The 27,250-nt window shown below is 44.3% G+C and overlaps 1 protein-coding gene across 1 annotated transcript in view; it reads left to right on the top strand.

The window, feature by feature from the left end:
• LOC126473665 (fatty acyl-CoA reductase wat-like) overlaps nt 1-27,250 on the top strand; it is a 242,926-nt gene that overhangs the window by 175,156 nt on the left and 40,520 nt on the right. Inside the window, exons 4-6 of the mRNA XM_050100898.1 lie at nt 1,150-1,398; nt 10,857-11,002; nt 15,010-15,119. Coding sequence (XP_049956855.1) covers nt 1,150-1,398; nt 10,857-11,002; nt 15,010-15,119 — 505 coding nt within the window. The remainder of the gene's footprint in view (nt 1-1,149; nt 1,399-10,856; nt 11,003-15,009; nt 15,120-27,250) is intronic.

The following is a 27,250-nucleotide window of genomic DNA, read 5'->3' as shown; positions in this document are numbered from 1 at the left end:
CTCCTGCCAACCCACAACACTTTCCACGAACAATACGAGACTGGAATAGAAGGGAGAACCGATAGAGTTAGTCAAAGTAGCCTCAGCCACACACCGTCAGGTGGCTTGCGAAGTATGGATGTAAATATAGATGTACATTAACTGTTTCCCTCTGGGAGAAAAATTCGATGAGGAGACTCCCTCTACGGTTCGGCAAGACAGTGGCCATTTTTTTCGGTCCTAAATGATGGTTTTTAATTTTTCAGGTAAGGGTAAAGAGGGATGCCGTCACTGCATTGATTATCTTTTCGTTTCATGGGTGTAGCTTGCCACCCATGCTTCGTCGTCAGACATCGTACAGTCAGGGAATTGTTCACCTTCCAAATGGAAGCAATCGAGAAATTTGCGTGAAGATGCGATTCTATTGGGTTTCTGTTTATTTGTGCGCTGTTTTCGTACCCACCTCTCAAACAATTTTCGAAAAATAATGATCTCATGCACAGCAGGTGTGGAGATTTGTGGAAACATTGCGTTCATCTCACCCAAAAGCAATCGACCTTGTTCACCACATCATCATTGACGATTGGGAGACACTCACTCGCTTGTTCATCATGAACATTCGTTTTAGCACATTAACCAGTTGTACACATTAATACGATTCATCCCATCATCCCCCATAGACAGTTTTGATTTCGTTAAAAAAAAAATCTGGACTGGCACGTTTCCCTTTGAAATAAACTGGATTACGCTCTTGATGTTGAGGCCTACGGAAAAGGACTAGAGTCACTCATTTTAACACACTACTACAAGAGTTTTTAGCGGAGTGAGAGATGCGAGCGCGCGTTCTACTGCCAACATCTTCTCCTACTGCCAACACGTTATCCTTGAACGCAATACTGCCAAATTTGTCTCTTAAAAATTTATTTTGTCCATCAGAAACTCAGTACTTTTACTTTCTGGACAACTCATAAAATGAGTCTTGTGTTTGGAATATTGAGTGCTGCTTCGACTCCATTCTGTGTCTGATATTCCTTAAGGTGCCTGAACTGCTTGCTCACAAGTTCTCATTGTTACGCTAATTTTTTCTCGCTGATGCTCAGTCTTGTAGCATAAGGCAGGTGTAGCGGGCGAGTGGACGGTAAGGTAATGGTGCGGGGCGTGTTGGGTCAGCTGTTCGACCAGGTCCGCAGCCGCGTGGCGAAGCTGGAGGAGCGGCTGGCGCCGGTGGAGGGCGACTGCGCGCTGCCCGGGCTGGGGCTGCGGGAGCAGGACCGCGCCGCACTGCTGGCGCAGGTGCACGTCGTCTTCCACGTGGCCGCCTCGGTGCGCTTCGACGAGCCGCTGCGCTACGCCGCCGCCATCAACGTGCGCGGCACGCAGGACGTCATCAAGCTCGCCAAGGAGATGCCCAACTTCAAGGTGCGTACTCTCTCGACTCCCGCCTCCTGAACTAGGGACGCATTTATACGAGGGCGGTTCAGAAAGTAACCTCCGATTGGTCACAGTGCGGGTTGTGGGGGGAGTAGCGACGCCATCTGTGCGTTCACGCACTCAACAGGTCAGTCGGCATCAAGCCGTGGTCGAGTGAACGTCGTACCTGCGCTAGTTTAGTTTTTGTGGCAGTTTGAAATGTGTGCTGCAATAGAAAACCCCGCCAAATGTGAAGTGCGTGCTGTCATAAGGTTTTTTTAAAGCCAAAGGATATTCTGCAGCAGCTATTCATCGTGAGCTTTGTGCCGTGTACGGACCAAGAGTTATGAGTGAAGGAGTTGTCCATGAATGGGTACGTTTATTTAAAAGTGGACGAGAAAACGTTTATGATGAAGAGAGGAGTGGTAGACCATCATTGGTGACTGACGAACTCGTTCAGACAGTTGATGCAAAAGTTCGTGAAAATCGACGTTTCTCAATGTCGGAGTTGTCTACTGGTTTTCCACAGATTTCTAAGACTCTCTTGTACGAGATAGTGACAGCAAGATTGGGTTACCGTAAGCTCTGTGCACGATGGGTGCCCAAAATTCTTACCGACCACCACAAAACTCAAAGAATGGCCTTTGCATTAGACTTTCTGTCACGTTATGAGGACGAAGGAGAACCACTGTTAAACAGAATCGTGACCGGTGACGAAACCTGGTTTAAGTACGTGAACTCTGAGACAAAAGAACAATCAAAGATGTGGGCACATTCAAATTCGCCTACCAAACCAAGAAAAGCCTCGCAAGATTTTTCTGCCAGAAAACTGATGGCAACGGTGTTTTGGGATGCCAAAGGGGTGTTGTTGGTTGAATTCATGGAACGTGGTACGACCATTAACAATAAAAAAGTTACGACGGGCTATACAGAACAAACGCCGTGGTATGCTGACTTCCGGTATCGTTTTTTTGCACGATAACGCCCGTCCTCACTCTGCTCGCAGAACAACAGCCCTTCTTGAGTCCTTCAAGTGGGACGTTATCAACCATCCACCTTACAGCCCAGACCTGGCGCCAAGTGATTATCACCTCTTCATGCATTTGAAGAAATGGCTCGGGTCACAGCGGTTTGATGACGACGAAGAGCTCAAAGATGCGGTCACAGGCTGGCTCCAGGCACAAGCGGGTGATTTTTATGCAGAAGGAATTTCAAAGCTTGTGAAGAGATACGATAAGTGCCTCAATCGCTATGGAGACTATGTAGAAAAATAGTGCAAATATGTAGTTGTAAGATGTATATATTAAAATATTTTTATTTAACTTGGTGTATTTTTTTAAATCAACCGGAGGTTACTTTCTGAACGGCATTCGTACATGCACTGAGACGACAAAAGTCACGGCACAGCACTGCGCACATGTAGCGGTAGCGGTAGTATCGAGCGCACAAGGCATAAAAAGACAGTGCATTGGCGGTGCTGTCATTTTTACTCAGGTGATTCACGAGAAAAGATTTCCGACGTGGTTACTGCCGCACGATGGGAATTAACAGACTTTGAACGCGGCACGGTAGTTGGAGCTAAACACGTGGGACAGTCCATTTCGGGAATCGTTGGGGAATTCAATATCCTATATCCACAGTGTCAAGAGTGTGCCGAGAATACCAGATTTTAGGCATTATCTGTCACCATGGTCAACGCAGTGGCCGACGGCCTTCACTTAACGACCGATAGCAGTGGCGTTTGCGTAAAGGCTCTGAGCACTATGGGACTCAACTGCTGAGGTCATTAGTCCCCTAGAACTTGGAACTAGTTAAACCTAACTAACCTAAGGACATCACAAACATCCATGCCCGAGGCAGGATTCGAACCTGCGACCGTAGCGGTCTTGCGGTTCCAGACTGCAGCGCCTTTAACCGCATGGCCACTTCGGCCGGCCCGCCTGTTTGCGTAAAGGTGTCAGTGCTAACAGACAAGCAACACTGGGTCGAATAGCGGCATAAATCAATGTGGAATGTACGACAAACGTATCCGTTAGGACAGTGTGGCAGAATTTGGCATTAATGGGCTATGGTAGCAGACGTCCGACGCGAGTGCCTGTGCTAACAGCATGTCATCGCCTGCAGTGCCTCTCCTGATCTCGTCATCATATCGGTTGGACTCTAGACGACTAGGAAACTGTGGCCTGCTCTGAGGAATCTCGATTTCAGTTGGTAAGAGCTGATGGACATGGACCCAAGGCACTGTGCAAGCTGGTGGTAGTTCCATAAAGGTGTGGGCTGTGTTCACATGCAATGGACTGGGTCCTCTGGTCCAACTGAACCGATCATTGACTGAAAATGCTTATGTTCAGCTTCTTGGAGACCATTTGCTTCCATCCATGGACTTCATATTATGGATGACAATGCGCCATGTCACTGGGCGACAATAATTTGCGGTAGGTAAGAAGAACATTTTTTACAGTTCGAGAGAATGATTTGGCAACCCAGATCGCCCCACACGAATCCCATAGAATATTTATAGGACATATTCGAGAGGTCTGTTCGTGCGCAGAATACTGCACCGGCAACACTTTCGTAATTATGGACGGCTACGGAAGCAGATGACTCAATATTTCTGCAGGCGACTTCTAACGACTTGTTGAGTCCATGCCGCATCGAGTTGCCCCAGGTAAAAGGAGGTCCAACACCATATTAGGAGGTATCCCATGACTTTGTCACTTCAGTGTAGAATGGAATGGAATTCTCTCCAAATTCTTGAACGCCATGCACTCCTTCTTGTTATCTGCACCGGTTTATCTCCCTTATACAAACCCTGTACAGGGTAATCGCTTTCTCTTCCCTCCTCAAGCAAACTGTACACTTCCATATATCCTGAACACCATGTTTCACAATGCCTATAATAGCTTCTAGGGGTTGTAGGGAGGAATTAGTAGATAATGCGTTGATAACGAACCCATGCCCTGCAGTGTACCGTTTGCATGTAAAATAACTTTGAAGACAGGATAACTTTCAAATCTTGTACCTGAAACCGGCATTCAGCTTCCTTCTCTGGAACTTGGAAGTGCACTCACAGATAGATTTTCACTACAGACTCAGTTGCTGCGAGATCGACTAGTGGGCCAAACTGAAATTTTTGTACTTACCTTTCGTTACGGTAGTGTCTTCCAAGTTGAAAATACGTGTTGTGTGTTCACAGGTCCTACAATTTGTGTAGCATGCGTTTAATGTCCTCCCTTGCCTCTCAAATAAAAATACTGTCCATGAAGTTTTTTATGTATTTCCATCTATTCACTGGTAGGCTAATATCTACCTAGTGTAATATATTGCACAATTTTCAGCAGGGCTGCGCAATAAATGTAAATACAGAGTAAGAGACACATACTTCCTTTCACTCAGACATCCACATTACAAATCACTTTGGCCTCAGAAATGTCGAGGGGCTTTTTCAAACTCCCAGTATCAATACGTCTACTACAATGTGACTTCCTGACCCAAGTGTTTATTAGAAAACAGTATTCGTATAAAAAATGGAACACATGCTACTGATTGTTTTGGAAATATTATATATTGTTGTATCACCGATCAATTATGGAAATATGTTTTTAGAGTTTTGGTCGTTAATAGTACTGGTAAGTTGACCACACAGTGTATTTGGTACTTTCTTTGACAAAGGTGTATTTCAAATTTAATCTTCTTGACGACGTGACTTTTTCATTGGTGCCCAAATAATTTAAAAGCGTAAAAATATAAATAGAATTTTGGTGTTAACCTTGATACAGATCAATTGTGCTTGAAATTGTCCAATACGACGCAGTTTAAACCATACTTATTTCAGTATATCCTCAGTCCAACAAGTTTGACAAAATATGGAATGTTTTCGGATTCTCTATCACCTAAGCCTTCTACTGAGGTGTAAATTATGGGAAACGTAATTACTTTTTGTAATACAAAATTTAGTAAATTACGTATTTCGTGAATTTCAATGTTACTTCCATTATGTGGTAGTTTTCACGGTTATTTACGAGTTGTGGCCAGTAACAGACTACTTTGAGAATCACTGTGCTTTAAACTGTCTCGCTATTTATAAGTATTTTTTTATTCAGTATTTTTAGCCATTGCACAAACATAGCTAATGAGAAGCAAATAACTCAACTGTTATGTTATTACGTACGTGTCAGTATCACGGACATCATGGAGAAGGTTGTTATTCCAGTTATGTTATTTGTTAATACTATACCGTAAAAATATCAGCTGGATTTGCTGATACTGAGCAGCTTATGGCTTGATGCTCGACAACAGATCTGATTATAAAATTAATTGACCGATACTACGCGTAAACTGTTAGACGCTTCACGGTACGCACAAATCGGAGATAATGAGTGTGACCTGTGTGCTATACAGGAGCCTATGGCATGGACAGTGTTTCGAGTACACGTCGTCGGGACCTCTTCTGTGTGACCAGCGACATCACCTTCAGAATCGACAGAGCAGTGCGTTCGTAAAGTACTACAGTGAGACTTCCTCACTGCGAACGAAAGTTTTTCACAGCCGTTGCTGTAGCGGACGAAAATGGTATGTGACGTCATAATTACAACAAAGACTGACGACAGCGCTCTCTTCTCATTTTGTGAACATACCATGAAGTGGGAGATTGAAAAAGTGATTCTGTCTTCAAACTTATGTCCAGACGTTTGTTCCTCACTACAATTTTACCTGCTTAGTCCCTCTACAATCAATAGTATCCTCTAGAAACACCCTGTATTACTCACAAACTTAACTACAGCAAGCGCACAATTTGTCCTCTAATTTCCAATCTTCGTATACTTCTGCGCCTACATAACACACCCCACCAACGCTACAATTATACACTCTCCCTGCTCGGTTCTAACAGACTTCCTTTCCCAGACAATGAAATCCGCCCTAACACTTACATCCCTCAGCCGCCCCTACTGAATCTAATCAACTCCATATCCTCTCCCTCACCAGGGCTCCCTCTTGGCCTCCCCATACTCTCCTACTCTTCCCTTCTCATTTCGATTGTCTAACATCCTACTCAGTTACACCTGTCCCATACCCTCGTTTTTCAACCACCTAACTTCCCAATTCTCAAATATCAGCTATTCTGCTGCAATGATACCTCCCCTCTGCCAAATTATCCGTTCCGGTTCATCAATTTTATTAGTATTTTCTTAAAACAAATCTTTTTAATATAATCAGTGTATTATCATAATATTAACGATTTTATAAACCGCGTAAATGCTTATTCTTTTTCAAAAGTTTAAAGCTGCATTTATTAGTAATAATAGTTATGGTTGAAGGGTGGCACGTACCGCTGCCAACCACAAAGTAAAAAGAATAAAGGGAAAAAATCAGTGGAACTTCTTTTGAATACATCACTGTGTTATTTTTGTACTTCATTGCTACAATTTGTTTTGAACCAAGATCTAATTTCCTATGGTGAACCATACATCGTGCATCATACACTACTGGAAAGGGAAAAAAGAACACATTGACACCGGTGTGTCAGACCCACCATACTTGCTCCGGACACTGCGAGAGGGCTGTACAAGCAATGATCACACGCACGGCACAGCGGACACACCAGGAACCGCGGTGTTGGCCGTAGAATGGCGCTAGCTGCGCAGCATTTGTGCACCGCCGACGTCAGTGTCAGCCAGTTTGCCGTGGCATACGGAGCTCCATCGCAGTCTTTAACATTGGTAGCATGCCGTGACAGCGTGGACGTGAACCGTATGTGCAGTTGACGGACTTTGAGCGAGGGCGTATAGTGGGCATGCGGGAGGCCGGGTGGACGTACCGCCGAATTGCTCAACACGTGGGGCGTGAGGTCTCCACAGTACATCGATGTTGTCGCCAGTGGTCGGCGGAAGGTGCACGTGCCCGTCGACCTGAGACCGGACCGCAGCGACGCACGGATGCACGCCAAGACCGTAGGATCCTACGCAGTGCCGTAGGGGACAGCACCGCCACTTCCCAGCAAATTAGGGACACTGTTGCTCCTGGGGTATCAGCGAGGACCATTCGCAATCGTCTCCATGAAGCTGGGCTACGGTCCCGCACACCGTTAGGCCGTCTTCCGCTCACGCCCCAACATCGTGCAGCCCGCCTCCAGTGGTGTCGCGACAGGCGTGAATGGAGGGACGAATGGAGACGTGTCGTCTTCAGCGATGAGAGTCGCTTCTGCCTTGGTGCCAATGATGGTCGTATGCGTGTTTGGCGCCGTGCAGGTGAGCGCCACAATTAGGACTGCATACGACCGAGGCACACAGGGCCAACACCCGGCATCATGGTGTGGGGAGCGATCTCCTACACTGGCCGTACACCACTGGTGATCGTCGAGGGGACACTGAACAGTGCACGGTACATCCAAACCGTCATCGAACCCATCGTTCTACCATTCCTAGACCGGCAAGGGAACATGCTGTTCCAACAGGACAATGCACGTCCGCATGTATCCCGTGCCACCCAACGTGCTCTAGAAGGTGTAAGTCAACTACCCTGGCCAGCAAGATCTCCGGATCTGTCCCCCATTGAGCATGTTTGGGACTGGATGAAGCGTCGTCTCACGCGGTCTGCACGTCCAGCACGAACGCTGGTCCAACTGAGGCGCCAGGTGGAAATGGCATGGCAAGCCGTTCCACAGGACTACATCCAGCATCTCTACGATCGTCTCCATGGGAGAATAGCAGCCTGCATTGCTGCGAAAGGTGGATATACACTGTACTAGTGCCGACATTGTGCATGCTCTGTTGCCTGTGTCTATGTGCCTGTGGTTCTGTCAGTGTGATCATGTGATGTATCTGACCCCAGGAATGTGTCAATAAAGTTTCCCTTTCCTGGGACAATGAATTCACGGTGTTCTTATTTCAGTTTCCAGGAGTGTATATGAAAACTATCAACTTAATACCTCACAGTCAATAACAAAATCTAAATGGATTGTATACGGATGGTCCGAATAAGTCTGTAAAGCTTGTAGGGGTGTTGCAGGGGAGTCTGTGCTGAGCAGTAACTGCTAAGAAAAAAATTCGACACGTTTCTCCTTTTCCGAGTTATTTAGCATTAAAGACAGCGTATCACGTCGCCGCGGGCGTAAATTTAAGCACTTGCACGAGCTACAATGTAGTAATGACAGGCATCTGTGAACACGCGAGTTACCACTTGTTCAAATGCTCAGTACCAGTTAAAAAACACCTTTTCCGGAAGTGATAAATTTAAGTTAGGAAACCAAGCGAGGGACTCCTTTGGTGACGTTGTCTTTGGCTGGCTGATTGAATTTGCGCCCCCAGCATTGTGGTTGTCCAACTGAAATGCTAATTAAATCGGTAACAAGTTCAGTGTACTGATGTTTTTCTTTACAGTTATTTGTCGGAACAACCACCCCTGCAACACCCTCACAAGTTTTTCATGCTGTTTCTGACCGCCTGTAATACAGTTCCTTAAATTGCTGCACTAAATATGTCTAAAAAAAAAAACAAAAAACGATTTCTAATAAATTAATTCATTAGTCATAGATAAAATAATAATTGCTACCAAGAGTTATCAGAATTTGTTAACTGTTATTCTATTTTAAAATCTGAAAACAGGAGCGAACGACACTAATTCTTATACTGAACATCTTCTCTGAAAGTTATTCAGGACAGTTAGAAGATAGCCTCGTAAAGGGAACTTCTTAGTATCCCAGTAGCTTATAGACTTTAAATTTTCAATTCGTGTAATGTAGAAGAAAGAGTCAGGCTATTATGGCAACGAAAGTTAATAAAAGGGAGGAAAATAGCTTTGCTTATTAATTATGGCAGAAAACAATTTGCAGATTATATGAGCAATCAGCAATTAATGTCAGGCATTCATCTCTGGGGACAAATAATGGAGTATCATTGCAAAAAATTCATACATTCTGTACAGTACGCTTTCGAGGAAGGTTTCGAAGGATGCAAGAGAACAAAGGTATCCTCATCACAAAATCAACCAAAGTCAAAGACTTACTGAGAGGCCAAAATAAGTGTACGAAGACTGATTCGGTCTTTCGCGAACTCAGTACACGTAGCTAAATCTTTTATATAGTCTCTCACTGGCCGCATTGGCGCCGAAAAGGATGACATAGAAGCCCGAACCGTGTAATTTGATTTTCCGAAATTATTTCACTGCTAGAAAATAGTAATCAGTACAAATGCCGAAATGACATTTATTAAGGTGTGCTAGAAAGTAATGCTGCCGAATTTTTTATGTGAAAACTCTTAAGGCTTTTTAAATACGTATTTTCAGCCCTCTGCGACTAGAGGGCTCCGAATTGTAACGTGTAGCATGGCAGTGTGTAACGCACTCGTAATTACGTCGGTGCATCAGAAACAGTGGGCTAAGAGTTTGTCCACGCATGGAGCATCCTCTCCTTTAGTACGACAATGCCAAACCACACACGAGTGCTGTGACATCTGCAACAATCTGACACTTTGGATTCACTGCATCGATGATCCTCCATGCAGTCCCGACTTTTCCACATCCGATTTTCATCTGTTTTTAAAACTTACAGAACACTTTCGATGACTTCACTCTCATAGCTATGAAGTGGTGCAAGCAGAGGTGAGACTCTGGCTCCGTCAGTCGAACATTTCACAGTGACGGTGTGACATTTGAGAAATAAATATGTAGACGTGAAGAATAATGATTTAGGCTGTTAATACCGTTTGTTTTATTTAAAAAGCTTAAAGCCTTTTTACACTTTTCAACACCCTATAATTGGTTAATAAATCACTACAAGCGGTGATATCTCTTAAATATCTCTGTGTTAATGTTATGGGTGAATAGGCAAGAAACCACCTGAATAGTTTAGTGGCATGCCACACACCAGACTGCTATGCGTTTGAAAAGATTTTGGTCAGATGTTGTTCCTTTATGTAAGAAATAGCTTACAAGAAAGTAGTCCACCAAACTGTGAAGTACGGGTCGTTTGATGGGTTTCGCGTCTGTCTGAATACTAGAGAGAGGCATTGCTTAAGTTGAAAAAAGAAATTGTGTGATTTGTGATGCAAGTATTTGCCCGGTATGGGAATTTCACAGAAAGGCACAATGAAATTCACTGAGCCACCGTACCAGAGATACGTCGTGCAGCTCATGAATGGCTACTCTGCAGTTCATAGAAGACGTTCAGAACGTACGCTCTACTAAGCGCAATGAGAACTGAAGTATACGCGCTATGGCGGCTTTTGCACGTCAGTAAACGATCTCTTCAAACGTGTCAAACAGGCAAACTAAAAGGTTCAGCTTAAGCCTAGTGATCTAGTCGTGGACGGATAGGAGAGTACACCAGAAAATAGCATGAGGAGTGAACGTGTGTGTGTGTGTGTAGTGCTAGCATACACCATTCTTCTGCGGTTTGCATTGCAGGTTATAGGTGCGTACACGCAGTACGGACAAGAGTGTGAGCAGCGGTGTGTTGTTCTTTGCGGCAGGCGCTGGTGCACGTGTCGACTGCGTTCGCGCACTGCCACCGGAAGCAGATCGGCGAAGCCTTCTACAAGCCCGGCCTACAGGCGCACCAGCTCTCCTCCATCCTTGACTCGCTGCCTGATAACAAGATCGACGCCATCATGCGTGTGTAAGTAGCAAACATGTACCAGCTGTCCTCACTGAGCTGACACCTTTATCGATACTTCAGTAGTAATCGTTTACTTCCAACACACTTTGTTGCTTGACAATGCCGTTTCTTATCTGGTTTTCATGGAAGCTTAGTTGCCTTTGCATGCGCACTGGACAAAAAATTAGTTACCCTTACGAGTCACCTTGCTAAAGCCGTGTAACACCACCTCTAGCCTCTGGCCTCAAACCGGCCTCGGGAACCCAATGACAGTGACGAAATGCTCGTTGGTTCTTTGGTTCTTTCGATCTCTCTTAGCTGCTTTTTCTGTCGTGTTTGATGTGACTCTGCTGAATTGACCAGCTATATTCAAAAAATTCCTAGAATGTTTTGTAAGCCGTTGCTCTCATGGAAGAGCTACATTTCCTTGCGATTATTCCAATGGACCTCAGTGGAAATAGAGAAATCGAGTATACAATTTGACAAGTGAAAATTGTGTTTCGTTTGTATGTATCTCCAGCTCCGAATATTGTTATCACATTAGTTTTTTGCAGGTCTAATAATTACTAGAATCACTGTACATTAGTATCGCTATTTCATACAACTGATGCGCAAGGATTGATGACACGATTTTAGATGTTGGTTATTACAGCACAGAAATGATTTATTTCTGATTATAAGTTCCTCTTCAAAATTCTGCCGTCTGTGTCATAAAAATAAAACCTTCGAAACGTACAAGAGGAATTTAAAAACGCGCTGAGTGCTTCTTAATCACTTCTCACATTAATATTAGACGCACAATCGTCACGCAATAATAATTCAAGTCCATTCCCTGATTATTCCTTCACTATTTAGGGTGATATTCTATATTTTTCACTGTACAGAGCTATTACAAACGTAGTTTTGACGACATCCTAATTTAACCAGGTAATATGTCTTTGAGTAGGAGGAGTTAATATTATCATGGAAAAAGAAAATTACAACAATGCTGGAACACGTTAAAGATGATAATTTCTAACAGGTGTGAATTATACAGAGGTAGTTAAATATGTGATACCTTGCTCATAATGGTACAAAGATCATTAAAAGTGTTTTACGAGGGCGTGCTGAAAAGTAATGCCTTCTAATGTTTATTCTGTTCTCAATATCGATTGAGGTATTACATGCCATGCATATTGCTCAGTCGACTTTCCCGTTTCACTGACGCAAGTTGCAACACTCTGCCGATAGAAGGCTCCGAATTGTAGCTTTTAACATGGCGGTGTGTAACGTAATTATGTCGGTGCGTGAGTGGCTGCATCTGATTTTCATCTATTTCTAAAACTCAAATAAACCATAGAGGACTTCACTTTGATGGTGATGAAGCGGTGCAGGCAGAGATGAGGTTGTGTGGCAATGTCAACAAAGTCAAACATTCTGCAGTATCGGTATCCACCAACAGGTCTCTCGTTGGAGTGATGCTTGGTTTGTGAAGAGCCCATCAACGCGGTTGTCAGCGACCGTACAGTTTCCCTACCTTTTCACAGTCCAGTCTCGCCATATTCAAGAATAATGATGAAACGATGAGGACAACGCAAAGAACCAGTCCCCGGGTAGAGAAAATCCCCGACTCGGCCGGGACCCAAACGCGGGACTCCATGATCCATAGGCAGCAACGCTATCCGGAAGACCATGAGATGCGGTCGTCTATCGCTGGGAAAAATTTGTTCGTTGTCGGGGTGACTGTGTTGAGAAATAAATATGTATACAAGAAGAATAAAGATGTAGAATATTAACAAAGTTTATTTAATCAAAACGTTTCAAGAGTTTTCACACGAAAAATTCAATGTCACTACTTTTCAGTACACCCTCACACATGCTAGCGGAAGTTGTAGCGTCAGTATAGTGAAATTAATGTTGGACATGCCTTTACAGAGAGTGGTAAATATTGACATGAAAAGTATACTAGTTATCGATAATTACGCTATATTCGGTCCTTGTGTACGTGTCTTCACAGTTCCAGTATATATTTTACGTACATGTGTTTTCTGCATTTGGGCCTTAGTTCTGGAGATCCAGTCTGAATTGTTGTTCAAGACACCCAAACGTTGAGAACACCTTACATTTTTTGTACATAATTATTATACTTACCCATATGTTACCGTGGAATGTACACTCCTGGAAATTGAAATAAGAACACCGTGAATTCATTGTCCCAGGAAGGGGAAACTTTATTGACACATTCCTGGGGTCAGATACATCACATGATCACACTGACAGAACCACAGGCACATAGACACAGGCAACAGAGCATGCACAATGTCGGCACTAGTACAGTGTATATCCACCTTTCGCAGCAATGCAGGCTGCTATTCTCCCATGGAGACGATCGTAGAGATGCTGGATGTAGTCCTGTGGAACGGCTTGCCATGCAATTTCCACCTGGCGCCTCAGTTGGACCAGCGTTCGTGCTGGACGTGCAGACCGCGTGAGACGACGCTTCATCCAGTCCCAAACATGCTCAATGGGGGACAGATCCGGAGATCTTGCTGGCCAGGGTAGTTGACTTACACCTTCTAGAGCACGTTGGGTGGCACGGGATACATGCGGACGTGCATTGTCCTGTTGGAACAGCAAGTTCCCTTGCCGGTCTAGGAATGGTAGAACGATGGGTTCGATGACGGTTTGGATGTACCGTGCACTATTCAGTGTCCCCTCGACGATCACCAGTGGTGTACGGCCAGTGTAGGAGATGGCTCCCCACACCATGATGCCGGGTGTTGGCCCTGTGTGCCTCGGTCGTATGCAGTCCTGATTGTGGCGCTCACCTGCACGGCGCCAAACACACATACGACCATCATTGGCACCAAGGCAGAAGCGACTCTCATCGCTGAAGACGACACGTCTCCATTCGTCCCTCCATTCACGCCTGTCGCGACACCATTGGAGGCGGGCTGCACGATGTTGGGGCGTGAGCGGAAGACGGCCTAACGGTGTGCGGGACCGTAGCCCAGCTTCATGGAGACGGTTGCGAATGGTCCTCGCCGATACCCCAGGAGCAACAGTGTCCCTAATTTGCTGGGAAGTGGCGGTGCGGTCCCCTACGGCACTGCGTAGGATCCTACGGTCTTGGCGTGCATCCGTGCGTCGCTGCGGTCCGGTCCCAGGTCGACGGGCACGTGCACCTTCCGCCGACCACTGGCGACAACATCGATGTACTGTGGAGACCTCACGCCCCACGTGTTGAACAATTCGGCGGTAAGTCCACCCGGCCTCCCGCATGCCCACTATACGCCCTCGCTCAAAGTCCGTCAACTGCACATACGGTTCACGTCCACGCTGTCGCGGTATGCTACCAGTGTTAAAGACTGCGATGGAGCTCCGTATGCCACGGCAAACTGGCTGACACTGACGGCGGCGGTGCACAAATGCTGCGCAGCTAGCGCCATTCGACGGCCAACACCGCGGTTCCTGGTGTGTCCGCTGTGCCGTGCGTGTGATCATTGCTTGTACAGCCCTCTCGCAGTGTCCGGAGCAAGTATGGTGGGTCTGACACACCGGTGTCAATGTGTTCTTTTTTCCATTTCCAGGAGTGTATATCACCAGATACTTCTCTCCTGTCTCCAAATGTGTTGACTAAGAACTTAATGTTACAAGCAGGCAACGGCTTTTCTACCAAGAACCATTTTTCAGCAACAACCTGCAATAAAATGTAATCATTTTCTTTCTTCCAGTTCAGCTTTACATTAACGATTTTGGAAAATCATCTACGAACAGCACAAATTCTGGTTGGAAAGTCAGAACAACGATCGATAATCCTATACGGATTCGATCTGGGTTTGCATCACCTAACTGTCTTGCATACTATTTGTGTCAACATTGAAAAATTTTCTCAGTGGGGAGGTACAATATTAATTGTAGTTTTCAATGTAGGCTGATGGAACATGGAGAGTCTGTAGTACTTTAAGGAAGAGTATATAATAGCTAAGTAAGAACAATGTCACGTATCGTAAGTGCTGTAGCCGACTGGCGATATGTGGCTGTTGCAGAATCCTGGACAAGTGGCCTAATACTTACACGTACACAAAGGCCATCGCTGAGGAAACGGTCCGCGAGGAGGCCAAAGGAATGCCCGTCGCCGTCGTGAGGCCATCCATGGGTAAGTGCTAAGTGTACAGATGCCTCGATCTAGCCTACTCTTGCCGCGTCTATGATTATCTAGTAACATGGGAAGCCTTGATAGTGACACTACCAGCTATCTATGGTCTGGTGTCAGTTTTATTTGTTGAATAACGCAAGTTATTTCATTGGACGATGTGGCGCCATAGTTTAGACCCTGTACCCGCAGCCCGGAGAAGCGGCGTTCAAATCACGTCTAGCAATCCTGTTTTCTAAAACACTTACGGCCTATTGCTGTAGTATCACAACGTAACCTCTGTTCCAGTCCTCATCGTCTTCAGGAGTTCAGTCCCAATCTTCCATCATTTCCAGGAAATTTCCAAACACTCTTCTGACGATGTATCATTTTTATCTGAAGTACTCTTAACGATTTTGACGTTGTTACCATCACCAGCAGACAATTTATCGCCGTCCTTGCAATGTGTCCATAGACTGGTAGTCCCAATGCACAGTACTCGGACAGTGTGATGTAAAACTCCAAATTTTTAGAGATGTTATGTACGCTGCGAACTGGGAATGGATGTTTCTAATTTCTTAATAAAGTGTCTTCCAGTTTATTTATAATTTCTTCATCACTTTAGAAAATTAAACCTTTTACGAGGACGATCTAAAAATTTTTGAAATATCCCATTTTCAAATGTTCTAATATGTGTGAATTTCTAAGGGACCAAACTGCTGAGGTCATCGGTCCGCAGACTTACATATTACTTAAACCAGCTTATGCTAAGAACAACACACACACCCATGCCCGAAGGAGGACTCGATCCTCCGACGGGAGGGGCCGCGCAATCCGTGACATGGCGCCTCAAACCGCGCGGCCATTCCGTGCGGCTATCGCATTTTGTCACACTGAACAAGATGGTGTAGTGGAAAGCCATGGATTTCAATCTACGACCGTCCACATATGTTCCCGTTTTCTTGATTTCCCCAACTTGCTGCAGAGAACTGGCAGGATGAAACCCTTGAAAGGGACACGGCCTATTTTCTTCCTGATCCATCCATAATTCGAGCTAGTGGTCCGATTCTAATAACTTCGTCGTAGGGAACGTTGAACTCCACTTTTCCTTCTTCATTTCCTCACACCACTTAAGATGTCTCAGCTGCTCTAAATTTCACCAGTTTTAATGATCTTCGTAGGGTGCGTTCGAGAATATGAGAAATCCATAAAAACTGATTTATTCCTTCTAGATGTTACGAAGAGCTGATCTGCTGCGTGATGAAAGCTTTTCTCATCTGCAACTGTAACTCACCACTGGGATAGTTTCTTGGTACTACGTCGAAAGAAATATGAGAGTCTGGAGCTGAATGTAAGTGCGAAAGTCATCTTCCTTGTAACACGATATCTCTTGAAAACTGTAGGTGAGGCAATGTGACTCATTACGTGGGGAACGTTAGCACAACGCTCAAGTTCCTGGACAGTTGTTTTTTCACTTTAGAGGAGTGTGTCTGCGCGTTATCGTGATAAAGTCTTCTCTGTTTTAGTGTGTCAACAAGAGCATCTGAATAGTTACTAATGAATGTCAGCTCGTCTGTTTACTTTGCGGGAAAGTAATTCGCAGTAAGCATCTTTTTTGTCCTAACAAACTCACAATATCATCTTGTGCTGGTAGTCATACACTTTTGAATAGGATGTCGGTTTTTTTCTTATTCTGATGTTGGAAAAAAGTGTTACATGTACATCTTCAGCATCAGGAATAGTTCATTATGTACTTTGTCCATAACATTTTTCTAATCTTACTTTTTACTTATTCTACATGGTCTTCTTTGAAATACTCTCCTCTACAATTGATACACCGCTCGCAACGCAGTTTCCACTTCCGGAAGCAGTCTTGGTATGCCTCTTATTGGGTCACCCAAGTGCTGTCTGCGAATTTTCTTTTACCTGTCTATCGTTGCAAATCTTCGTCCTTTCATCATGGTTTTCAACTTTGGAAATCAAGAAAAGTCCACAGGGGCCAGGTCTGGAGAGTACGGAGGATGAGGTAACATACTGATTTCGTTTTTTGTGCAGTAGTCACGCACCAACAGGGATGAATGTGCATGTGCGTTATCGCGATGCGGGAACCATGAGTTACCTCGCCGTATTTCAGACCGTTTCCTTCTCACATTTCCTCGCAGGCGTAGCAACACGTCTCGGTAGTACCATCGATTAACAGTTTGTTCCTGTGGCACGAATTCATGATGAACTGATCCTTCAAAGTCGGAGAAAACTATCAGCATGGCTTTGACATTTGACCTGACGTGACGAGCTTCTTTTGGTCTTGGAGAACCTTTCCCGATTCACTGTGAAGATTCAAATTTGGTCTCAACAACATAACCGTAGGCCCAAGTCTCATCACCAGTTATGATTCTCTTAAGGAACATCTCGTTCTCATTTACGCGATCCAAAAGCTCTTCACAGATTGCGAAGCTAAGGTCTTTCTTGGTCTTGACTCACGAGCTGTGGGAAGAACTTGACGGCAACACGACGCATTCCAAGATGTTGTGTCAGGATTTTGTGGTGTCACCGCCAGACACCACACTTGCTAGGTGGTAGCTTTAAATCGGCTGCGGTCCATTAGTACATGTCGGGCCTGCGTGTCGCCACTGTGTGATCGCAGACCGAGCGCCACCACAAGGCAGGTCTCGAGATACGGGATAGCACTCGCCCCAGTTGTACGGACGACTTTGCTAGCGACTACACTGACGAAGCCTCGCTCCTTTGCCGAGCAGATAGAATAGCCTTCAGCTAAGTCCATGGCTACGACCTAGCAACGCGCCATTAGCCTTACATAGCAAATGGTTCAAATGGCTCTGAGCACTATGGGACTTAACTACTGTGGTCATCAGTCCCCTAGAACTTAGAACTACTTAAACCTAACTAACCTAAGGACATCACACACATCCAAGCCCGAGGCAGGATTCGAACCTGCGACCGTAGCAGTCGCGCGGTTCCGGACTGCGCGCCTAGAACCGCTAGACCACCGCGGCCGGCCCTTACATAGCAATTGATACTTATCGTATAAAGCATGTCTCATCAAGAACGATGTATACAACAAGGATGGATTAAAGTTAAGTATTCCAAAAGCTACGTACTTTTCTTTATAGCATTCATTACGTATCCTGTTTCAGACCTCACGCCATCCTTCGTGTGTATATAGCGTGCATTGCGGTCCCCTCAAATCACACTGTGTCGGCACTTCTGTCGACACATCAGATTTCATGACATGATCCAACTGAAATTTTACAATCTTCTGCAATCTTTCGGGCGGTCTTCGATTGGCACGCACAATTCGTTAACATTCATGACATGAGCGTCATCGATAGACGTCGAAGGGCGTCCTGAACGAGGTTCGTTTCTAACTTCCGTCCGGCCATTTTTAAACCATGTGAGCCTTTCGTTAACACCGAGTGCGGTTTAAGCACTCATCACCGCAGGCTTCCTGCATAATTTGGTAAGCCTCTGCAAAGGTTTTCTTGTGTTTCACGCAAAATTTAATGAAGACGCGTTCCTCCTCTAACCATGCCATCTCGGAATTCGCATACTGTGCGACACAACGAACTGCTCAGTACAGCACTGAACAATAACTAACAGACATACATCAATGAAACATCCTGTAGTTACATACTAAACACAGGCGTGTGCAAAGATGTCAATTACATTTAGCTCCAGCCCGCCATTGGCGCGAAATTGCGAATGTTCTGAAATTTATTGAACAGACCTCGTACGTGAGTAATAGTTATTCGGGCACATCCTTTCTCACGCACAGTTAGGATAGATGTGACCAGACAAGAGACGTTCTTTCCACGAACTTTGTATTGATCACCTCCTAAATCAGTAGACTTCTCAATTCATCCCCTCGGATGTCAAATACCTGTCATTATTCCATTACTGCAACGCAATATCTAGCAGATCCAGGGACCTAGATGTACCTACGCATTATTCAAAATCCTTCTCAACCTCTAACAGATCAACGGTTAATATACATTTGATTCAAAATTATGCTGAACTATAAAGGAAACTCAAGCTTTTAGTATTATCATATTTGAGCATATTCCAGTTGTCCTGCTGATCAATTTTGGATCAGCATCACTGTGCCGTTGTCAATGCTCATCCATAGTTTCTCACCATTGTGTCGTAATATTCCGCCTTCGTTGCATTTTCTTTCATAATTTATCCTAATAATTTTGTAGTATGTGCTTTTCTCTGTTCCTGAATCAATGAATTCCTGCTTCTGATTTGCATTTTTCAGTACTGTTGCCATATGTTTCTTACTGCATAGTTATCATTCCTCCCCCTCGGCATCAGCATTACACCTTTGAGGTACATACTTAACAACATCAATACGACTGATATTTAATTCTACAAGATTACGTGGAGGTTGAAAGGAATATGAATTCCAATAATTCTATTGGACGCGGTTCTATTCGAGTTCGCTAAATTATGGGTGAAACTGATGGTGCACATCCAAAGTCATAATTTGCAGCTACGTCTGTGACTGCTGTGTCTTACGAAAGGCATTTTTGGTAGGCCGGAGCCATCATACTACACAAATGGGAGATGAAGCGGGAAGTGCGACTGTGGACTGACAGTGATCATAGGTGTCGAGAGTAGAGCGTGTGATGACCTTTCTGGATGACTTTTAAAGCGCCAGAAGCTTTCGCAAGACAGCTAACGTTTACAGGAGCGCTGCAATGTCTGGGCTCTTGACAGCTGTCACAGGGAACAGTAACACAGTCTGTGACAGTTCTAGTGGGAATGTGTTTCATCATACGGAATCCGACCAGCACTGCCGCCTGTTGCAGGTTTTGCGTGTCCCAAAAACACGTTGTCATTGCGTTGCTACTGGTCTACCCGTCATCCATTAAAAGAGCGACACAAAAAAGGAAAAAGACAACGGAGAAACAGTGTCGATATCTTGCAAGCGCGTATTGCTGTCAGGCGTAACAGAGCAGGGGTAAAAACTCAGATTCGCTTTGTGTAACGATTCACCAGTTACAGTCATTTGTATAATAATGGTAGAAAATCTATCATCAAAATATACCGTCTAAATCAATTCTGATAATTTATTTCTTACGAAGGAAAAAAGTATAACAATGTACTTGGACCAGAAGTAGGCCTACGAGCGTAATAGATACGATTTCTAGTATTTGTAGATAAGCTTCAACCTGTGTCTTGAACTAAGGTGGCACTAGCAAATATCGGAGCAGTTGCGATCAGATCTTAACAATGACAATTTTAGTAGGAGCTGGATTTCAACGAGATCTCAAATCAGCTGGAGTTTTTAAGGCTCTTACGGCAGCTTGTGACACTATGTGGAGGGAGGCATTGCTGTCAAAATTTATAGAAATAATCCCCTGACAAAAGCTGGCGTTTCTAGTACACAATATGCTATATGACAGGCTCTTCGAGGTGTTCCTGAATGGACAAGCCAGCGGGTGGAGGTCTCTGAATAATGGTCCCCCTCAAAGATTAGTTCTGCCCTTCATTCTGTTTAGCCTGTGTATTCGTGACTTGCCAGAAACAGACTCCATTAAAAATCCAGTACGCAGATGACCTAGCCTTAGTCTTCCAGGGTAAAGACATTAATGCACTGTGAGAATGTGTGCTCAAAAGTGGTCTGAAGAAATTGATTACTTCCATAAATGTAAACTTCATTCTGACCCAAATAAAACTGATATTAGTGCGTTCCATATAAGTAATAAAGAAGCTCAAAGGAAACCGCATGTGACTTTCGATGGAATCGAAGTGCAGTATAACTACAGCCAACATATCTAGGAATCATCTGCATCTATCCTTGACATTTAAACAAGAGTGCATCAAATTCAACAAGAAATTTAGCTCGAGAGGGAATCCACTTCGTAATATTGCCAGATGGAGTTGGGTTTCGAACGTTAATAATAATCTATGCTCTGCTGCGCTCGTTCCTGTGTATTCTGCTGGTGAATATCGCACTCCTCTGCAAGAACACAGCACCCACACAACGAATATTGATGTGCAGCTTAATGAAGCCACGAGAATTGTCACTGGAATTGTTAGACGTGTCTCCATTCAGCGGTTATCTGTCCTATCCAATATTTCTCCAAATGGCTAAGGCAAAGTTGCTCAAGAAGATCACCTCTCATAAGAAATCTTCTTTGTACGGTTTCCTACAAGACCCACCAACAACTCGCCTGAAATTATAGGTTGATTCACAAATTATCAATTCTTTCGATGTGACCTCCAAATTGCGACAAATCTGGAATAAGCAGCCACCTAGCGACGTTGACGTGGTTCGGGATCCAACAAAGAAGGATGACAGATTGCAACTAATGAGTCATACTTGGTCGTGGCTGAACCGCAGTAGGACGAAAAAAGGAAGGTGCAGATACATCTTGAAGAAGTGGGGTTTCCGTTCATATGCTGACTGCCACTGAGGACTGGAGGAGCAAACAGTAGGACACATTGTTGCGGAGTGCTCACTGCGAGCATTTGACAGTGACCTGAGCACTCTACACCAAGTGACTCCGAGTGCTCTATACTGGTTGTCATATTTGGACATTTCCATCTGATTGTATATATTTTTATGTACTTGTACGAATATACGATAAATAAATGAATAAACTGAAAAATACAAAAATCAAATAAACTGGACCAACAGAAACGAAACATAGAATTTCAGGTCACTCACGAATAAAAGAAACACTAAAACAATTTCCTGTTCAACAAAATTACGGAAAATGTAGTGGAAATAGAGTACTTAGGAAGTACAACAATACGGCATGAGCGAAGCAAGGAAGATTCTGTGGACATAGTCGTACAGATGGTAAATGTTTAGACGAACTACAGAAATCACACAGTGGCCCTGAACTGAAAACAGAGGCATAAACTTTTACGGTTTGTGCAAAGAATTATGTGGAGTGGAAACATGGGCACTGAGAAAGAAGAAACTAATACTATTAACGATGTTACGGTACAGAAGCATACTAATAATAAAGTGGAAAGACAACTGATGTCGTTCAGTGGAAGGCACAACTGGAAGAGAAATAAACGAAGATTTTAACGTATCGTTGACGTTGACGGAACGCACTAGAAACATTGATGAATATTAAAATAAGTGACATCTGTTCTTGGTTTACATCCTTCCACTGACGAATCGTTACAGTATAGTCTACCTTATGATATTTGCTCTTCACCATGGCCAGTATTAGCCATAAATCTGTGTCCAAAGAATAAAATTGCTTTGAGGATACGTAAAAATTCAAGTTGAAATACGAGAAGTGTTACTTTTTCAATGTTGTCGCTCATAGTTAGGCACTTACGTACTCCATCTATAAAAGAAAAATGAAGCGCACTTCCTGCCTGAGTACGTCAAATTCCAGATCCGTATCGCTATTTTCCAGTGCCAACAGGTTCCTAGCATTTCTATCCTCGTTGTTAGCATTTCCTCTGGTAATGCATATATACTTGAAATATCTCTAGTTGCTTCCCAGTCTGGATACCAGACTAATTGTAAGTCTCCTCACAAACGGCAATACGTTTTAAATAAGATCGTGATCGGTAAAGTATTGCGTTACGCAAGCCAACCTACTGGCTGATACTTACTGCCTGATTAAAACTGTCGGCAGGGGCGGGACTCTAATTTAGGACCTTTACCTTTCGTGGGAAACTAGCTCACCAACTGGACTATCGAAGCACGACTCACCATCCGTACTTACAGCTTTTCTTCCGCCAACACCGCTAGATAATTGCTTTACAGTCATTGATATACTGTTCATATTGTGTTTTAATGTCTCGATTCACCTTCTGGAAGCTCTCGTAAAAATGTTTGTCTATTGATACCGAAAACAGCATAATACACCGACGGAAAAACATTGCAGCAGCAAAAAATAATTAATGTAGGGTAATGAAATTTCGGGATTACATTTGTCTTGATAACGTATTTAAGTGATCAACATTGCAAGATCACAGGTTAATGTATGCGCGAGATAAGCCATTGCAAATGTGAAATGCTGGTACATTAATAACCGGTGTAACTTCCAAAATTATGAACGCAAGTATGCAGATGTGCATGCATTGTGTTGTACCGGTGCCGGATGTCAGTTTGTGGGATGGAGTTCGAAGCCTATACCGGGCGGGTAAATACAGGGACAGTTAATGTTGTTTGCGGATGACACTGAAGTTGTCGTCCAATGATGTCCCATATTTGCTCGACTGGATACAGATCTGGTGATCGAGAAGGCGATGAGAACATGTCGACACTCTCCATAGCGTGTTGGATTACAACAGTAGTATGTGGGCGAGCGTTATCCCATTGGAAAACACTCCGTGAATAGCAGCATAACAGACAAATTTGCAGTCACGGTGCGTGGGATAACCATGAGAGCGTTCCCGGTGTCATACGAAATCGCACACCAGACCATAAATCTAGGTGTAGGTCCAGAGTGTCTAGCATGTAGACAGGTTGGTTGCAGGCCCTCAACTCCCCTTCTAACCAACACACGGTCGTCACTGCAACAAGGTAGAACCATCTTTCATAAAGAAACACAGCACACCCATCCCTGCCCTCAGTGCGCTCTTGTTTGACACCACTGAAGTCTGAAACGGCGGCGGTTTGAGATCAGTGTAATTCATGTTACAGGGTGTCTGGTTCGTAGCTCTTGTTAAAGTAACCGATTTGCGATTTGTAACTGTTTTTTGTCACTGTGGTTCCAACTACTGCTCAAATTGCTGCTGCAAGTGCAGTGCGATATGCCAGGGCCACGTGCCGAATACGGCGGTCTTCCATCTCGGTAGTGCCAGTGGCTGCCGGAGCGCAGTCTTCTTGTGATCATGCATTATCGTGACCCCGCTGCCAGACGTCGTGTACAGTGACTGCAATACTACCAAGTCTTTCTGCAGTATAGCGAAAAAATGTGTGTGAAATCTTATGGGACTTAACTGCTAAGGTCATCAGTCCCTAAGCTTACACACTACTTAACCTATCCTAAGGACAAACACATACACTCATGCCCGAGAGAGGGCTCGAACCTCCGCCGGGACCAGCCGCACAGTCCATGATTGCAGCGCTTAGACCGCTCGCCTAATCCCGGGCGGCTGCAGTATAGCGGAAGGATCGTCCAGCTTCTTGTAGCCATATTACACGACCTGATTAAAACTCAGTGAGGTGCTGTTAATGACGTCTTTGTCACCTTAAAGCCATTGTTGACTAATATCAACACACCAAGTCTAACATCAAACGTCTAACTCTCACGATAGTTACAGCCACTCTTACGCGACTGGCGGGAAATTTGAACAGACATAATCTTTGAGATGTAGGTCACCAGCATTGTGAAGCCTAATGCAGGGTTGGTTCAGGTGACTGTTAACATAGGGGGGTTATGTAGGGATTTTACTAAAGAGGATCAGGTAGTGATTGTGGGTGGAGCTGGTAATAGTATTGACAGGGATGGGGTGACCTGGAAAAGATAGCCACTCAGACTGGCAACACGAATGTGCATTTCGTGGAACTGTTTCAGCGTCACGATCGGCCTCATCTTAATACAGCCGTCAGGCGTAAAACATGATACTTGGGGGTGCGCTGATGACAGAAACCATGGGTCACATTTCAGTGGTGTCGGTGGAGTCTATCAGCAGGACGGGTTTCACTAGACATGGCCTGCACCTCAACAGGTATGGGAAGGGGAGGTTGGCAAAGCTTATATGTGACAGCATAGGTGGGGTTGGTGGGATCACTCATGGGAAAATTCCTGCAGTAGTGGGTGTTAGAGCTGCACCTTTTTTAGATTGAAGTCAGCTGATAGATATTCCTGCTTAAGGGAAGTCTCTCTAACAAGGGAATCACTTTTGACAAAGCTTAGGTATCCGAGTAATGAGGGAATTAGTATATTTCATCAAAATATACAAGGTATTAGAGATAAAGTTAGTGAACTGCTTATAGATGTTGACTCTGAAATTATTGGTATATCTGAACACTTCTTAAATAAGGAGATAATTCAGAGGCTTCCTTTACCAGGATACAGGTTGGCTGGCAGCTTTTCGAGGAGCTCTTTGCGGTGTGGGGGAGTAGCCATGTATGTGAAAAACGGCATCTCATTTGAGTCAATTGATGTTTCAAAGTACTGCACTGAAAAGGTGTTTGAATGTTGTGCAGGTGTGGTTAAATTTAACTCCGATTTCACAACATTTTTGCTAAAGCTAGAGGAGGTTCTTGGTTCACTTTATAGGAAATACAAAAAGTTATTTATATGTGGTGACTTCAATATTAATTGTATAAGTGATTGTGCAAGGAAGAGGATGCTGGTAGACCTCTTTAATTCATACAGGGTGTTTCAAAAATGACCGGTATATTTGAAACGGCAATAAAAACTAAACGAGCAGCGATAGAAATACACCGTTTGTTGCAATATGCTTGGGACAACAGTACATTTTCAGGCGGACAAACTTTCGAAATTACAGTAGTTACAATTTTCAACAACAGATGCCGCTGCAAGTGATGTGAAAGATACAGAAGACAACGCAGTCTGTGGGTGCGCCACTCTGTACGTCGTCTTTCTGCTGTAAGCGTGTGCTGTTCACAACGTGCACGTGTGCTGTAGACAACATGGTTTATTCCTTAGAACAGAAGATTTTTCTGGTGTTGGAATTCCACCGCCTAGAACACAGTGTTGTTGCAACAAGACGAAGTTTTCAACGGAGGTTTAATGTAACCAAAGGACCGAAAAGCGTTACAATAAAGGATCTGTTTGAAAAATTTCAACGGACTGGGAACGTGACGGATGAACGTGCTGGAAAGGTAGGGCGACCGCGTACGGCAACCACAGAGGGCAACGCGCAGCTAGTGCAGCAGGTGATCCAACAGCGGCCTCGGGTTTCCGTTCGCCATGTTGCAGCTGCGGTCCAAATGACGCCAACGTCCACGTATCGTCTCATGCGCCAGAGTTTACACCTCTATCCATACAAAATTCAAACGCGGCAACCCGTCAGCGCCGCTACCATTGCTGCACGAGAGACAATCGCTAACGATATAGTGCACAGGATTGATGATGGCGATATGCATGTGGGCAGCATTTGGTTTACTGACGAAGCTTATTTTTACCTGGACGGCTTCGTCAATAAACAGAACTGGCGCATATGGGGAACCGAAAAGCCCCATGTTGCAGTCCCATCGTCCCTGCATCCTCAAAAAGTACTGGTCTGGGCCGCCATTTCTTCCAAAGGAATCATTGGCCCATTTTTCAGATCCGAAACGATTACTGCATCACGCTATCTGGACATTCTTCGTGAATTTGTGGCGATACAAACTGCCTTAGACGACACTGCGAACACCTCGTGGTTTATGCAAGATGGTGCCCGGCCACATTGCACTGCCGACGTCTTTAATTTCCTGAATGAATATTTCGATGATCGTGTGATTGCTTTGGGCTATCCGAAACATACAGGAGGCGGCGTGGATTGGCCTCCCTATTCGCCAGACATGAACCCCTGTGACTTCTTTCTGTGGGGACACTTGAAAGACCAGATGTACCGCCAGAATCCATAAACAATTGAACAGCTGAAGCAGTACATCTCATCTGCATGTGAAACCATTGCGCCAGACACGTTGTCAAAGGTTTCGGGTAATTTCATTCAGAGACTACGCCATATTATTGCTACGCATGGTGGATATGTGGAAAATATCGTACTATAGAGTTTCCCAGACCGCAGCGCCATCTGTTGTTGAAAATTGTAACTACTGTAATTTCGAAAGTTTGTCTGCCTGAAAATGTACTGTTGTCCCAAGCATATTGCAACAAACGGTGTATTTCTATCGCTGCTCGTTTAGTTTTTATTGCCGTTTCAAATATACCGGTCATTTTTGAAACACCCTGTATAATCTTATGCAAACCGTGTTCTTTCCAACGAGAGTGCAAAGGAACAGTAGACAACATTTTTGTTCATTCCTCATTACTAGAAGGGCATTCTGTTAGCAAAAAGGTGAATGGCCTTTCAGATCATGATGCACAAATTTTAACTTTTAAAGATTTTTGTGCTGCAACACGTGTTAAATATAGTCATCAGCTGTTCAGGAAAGCTGATCCAGTTGCTGTAGAGACCTTTGTAAACCTTATAAAGGAACAAGAGTGGCAAGATGTTTATAGCGCTGATACAGT

This window comes from Schistocerca serialis, chromosome 4 (assembly GCF_023864345.2).
Source record: "Schistocerca serialis cubense isolate TAMUIC-IGC-003099 chromosome 4, iqSchSeri2.2, whole genome shotgun sequence".
NCBI lineage: Eukaryota > Metazoa > Arthropoda > Insecta > Orthoptera > Acrididae > Schistocerca > Schistocerca serialis.
Note: the sequence above shows the minus strand (reverse complement) of the source record. Positions and strands in the feature narration are given on the sequence as shown.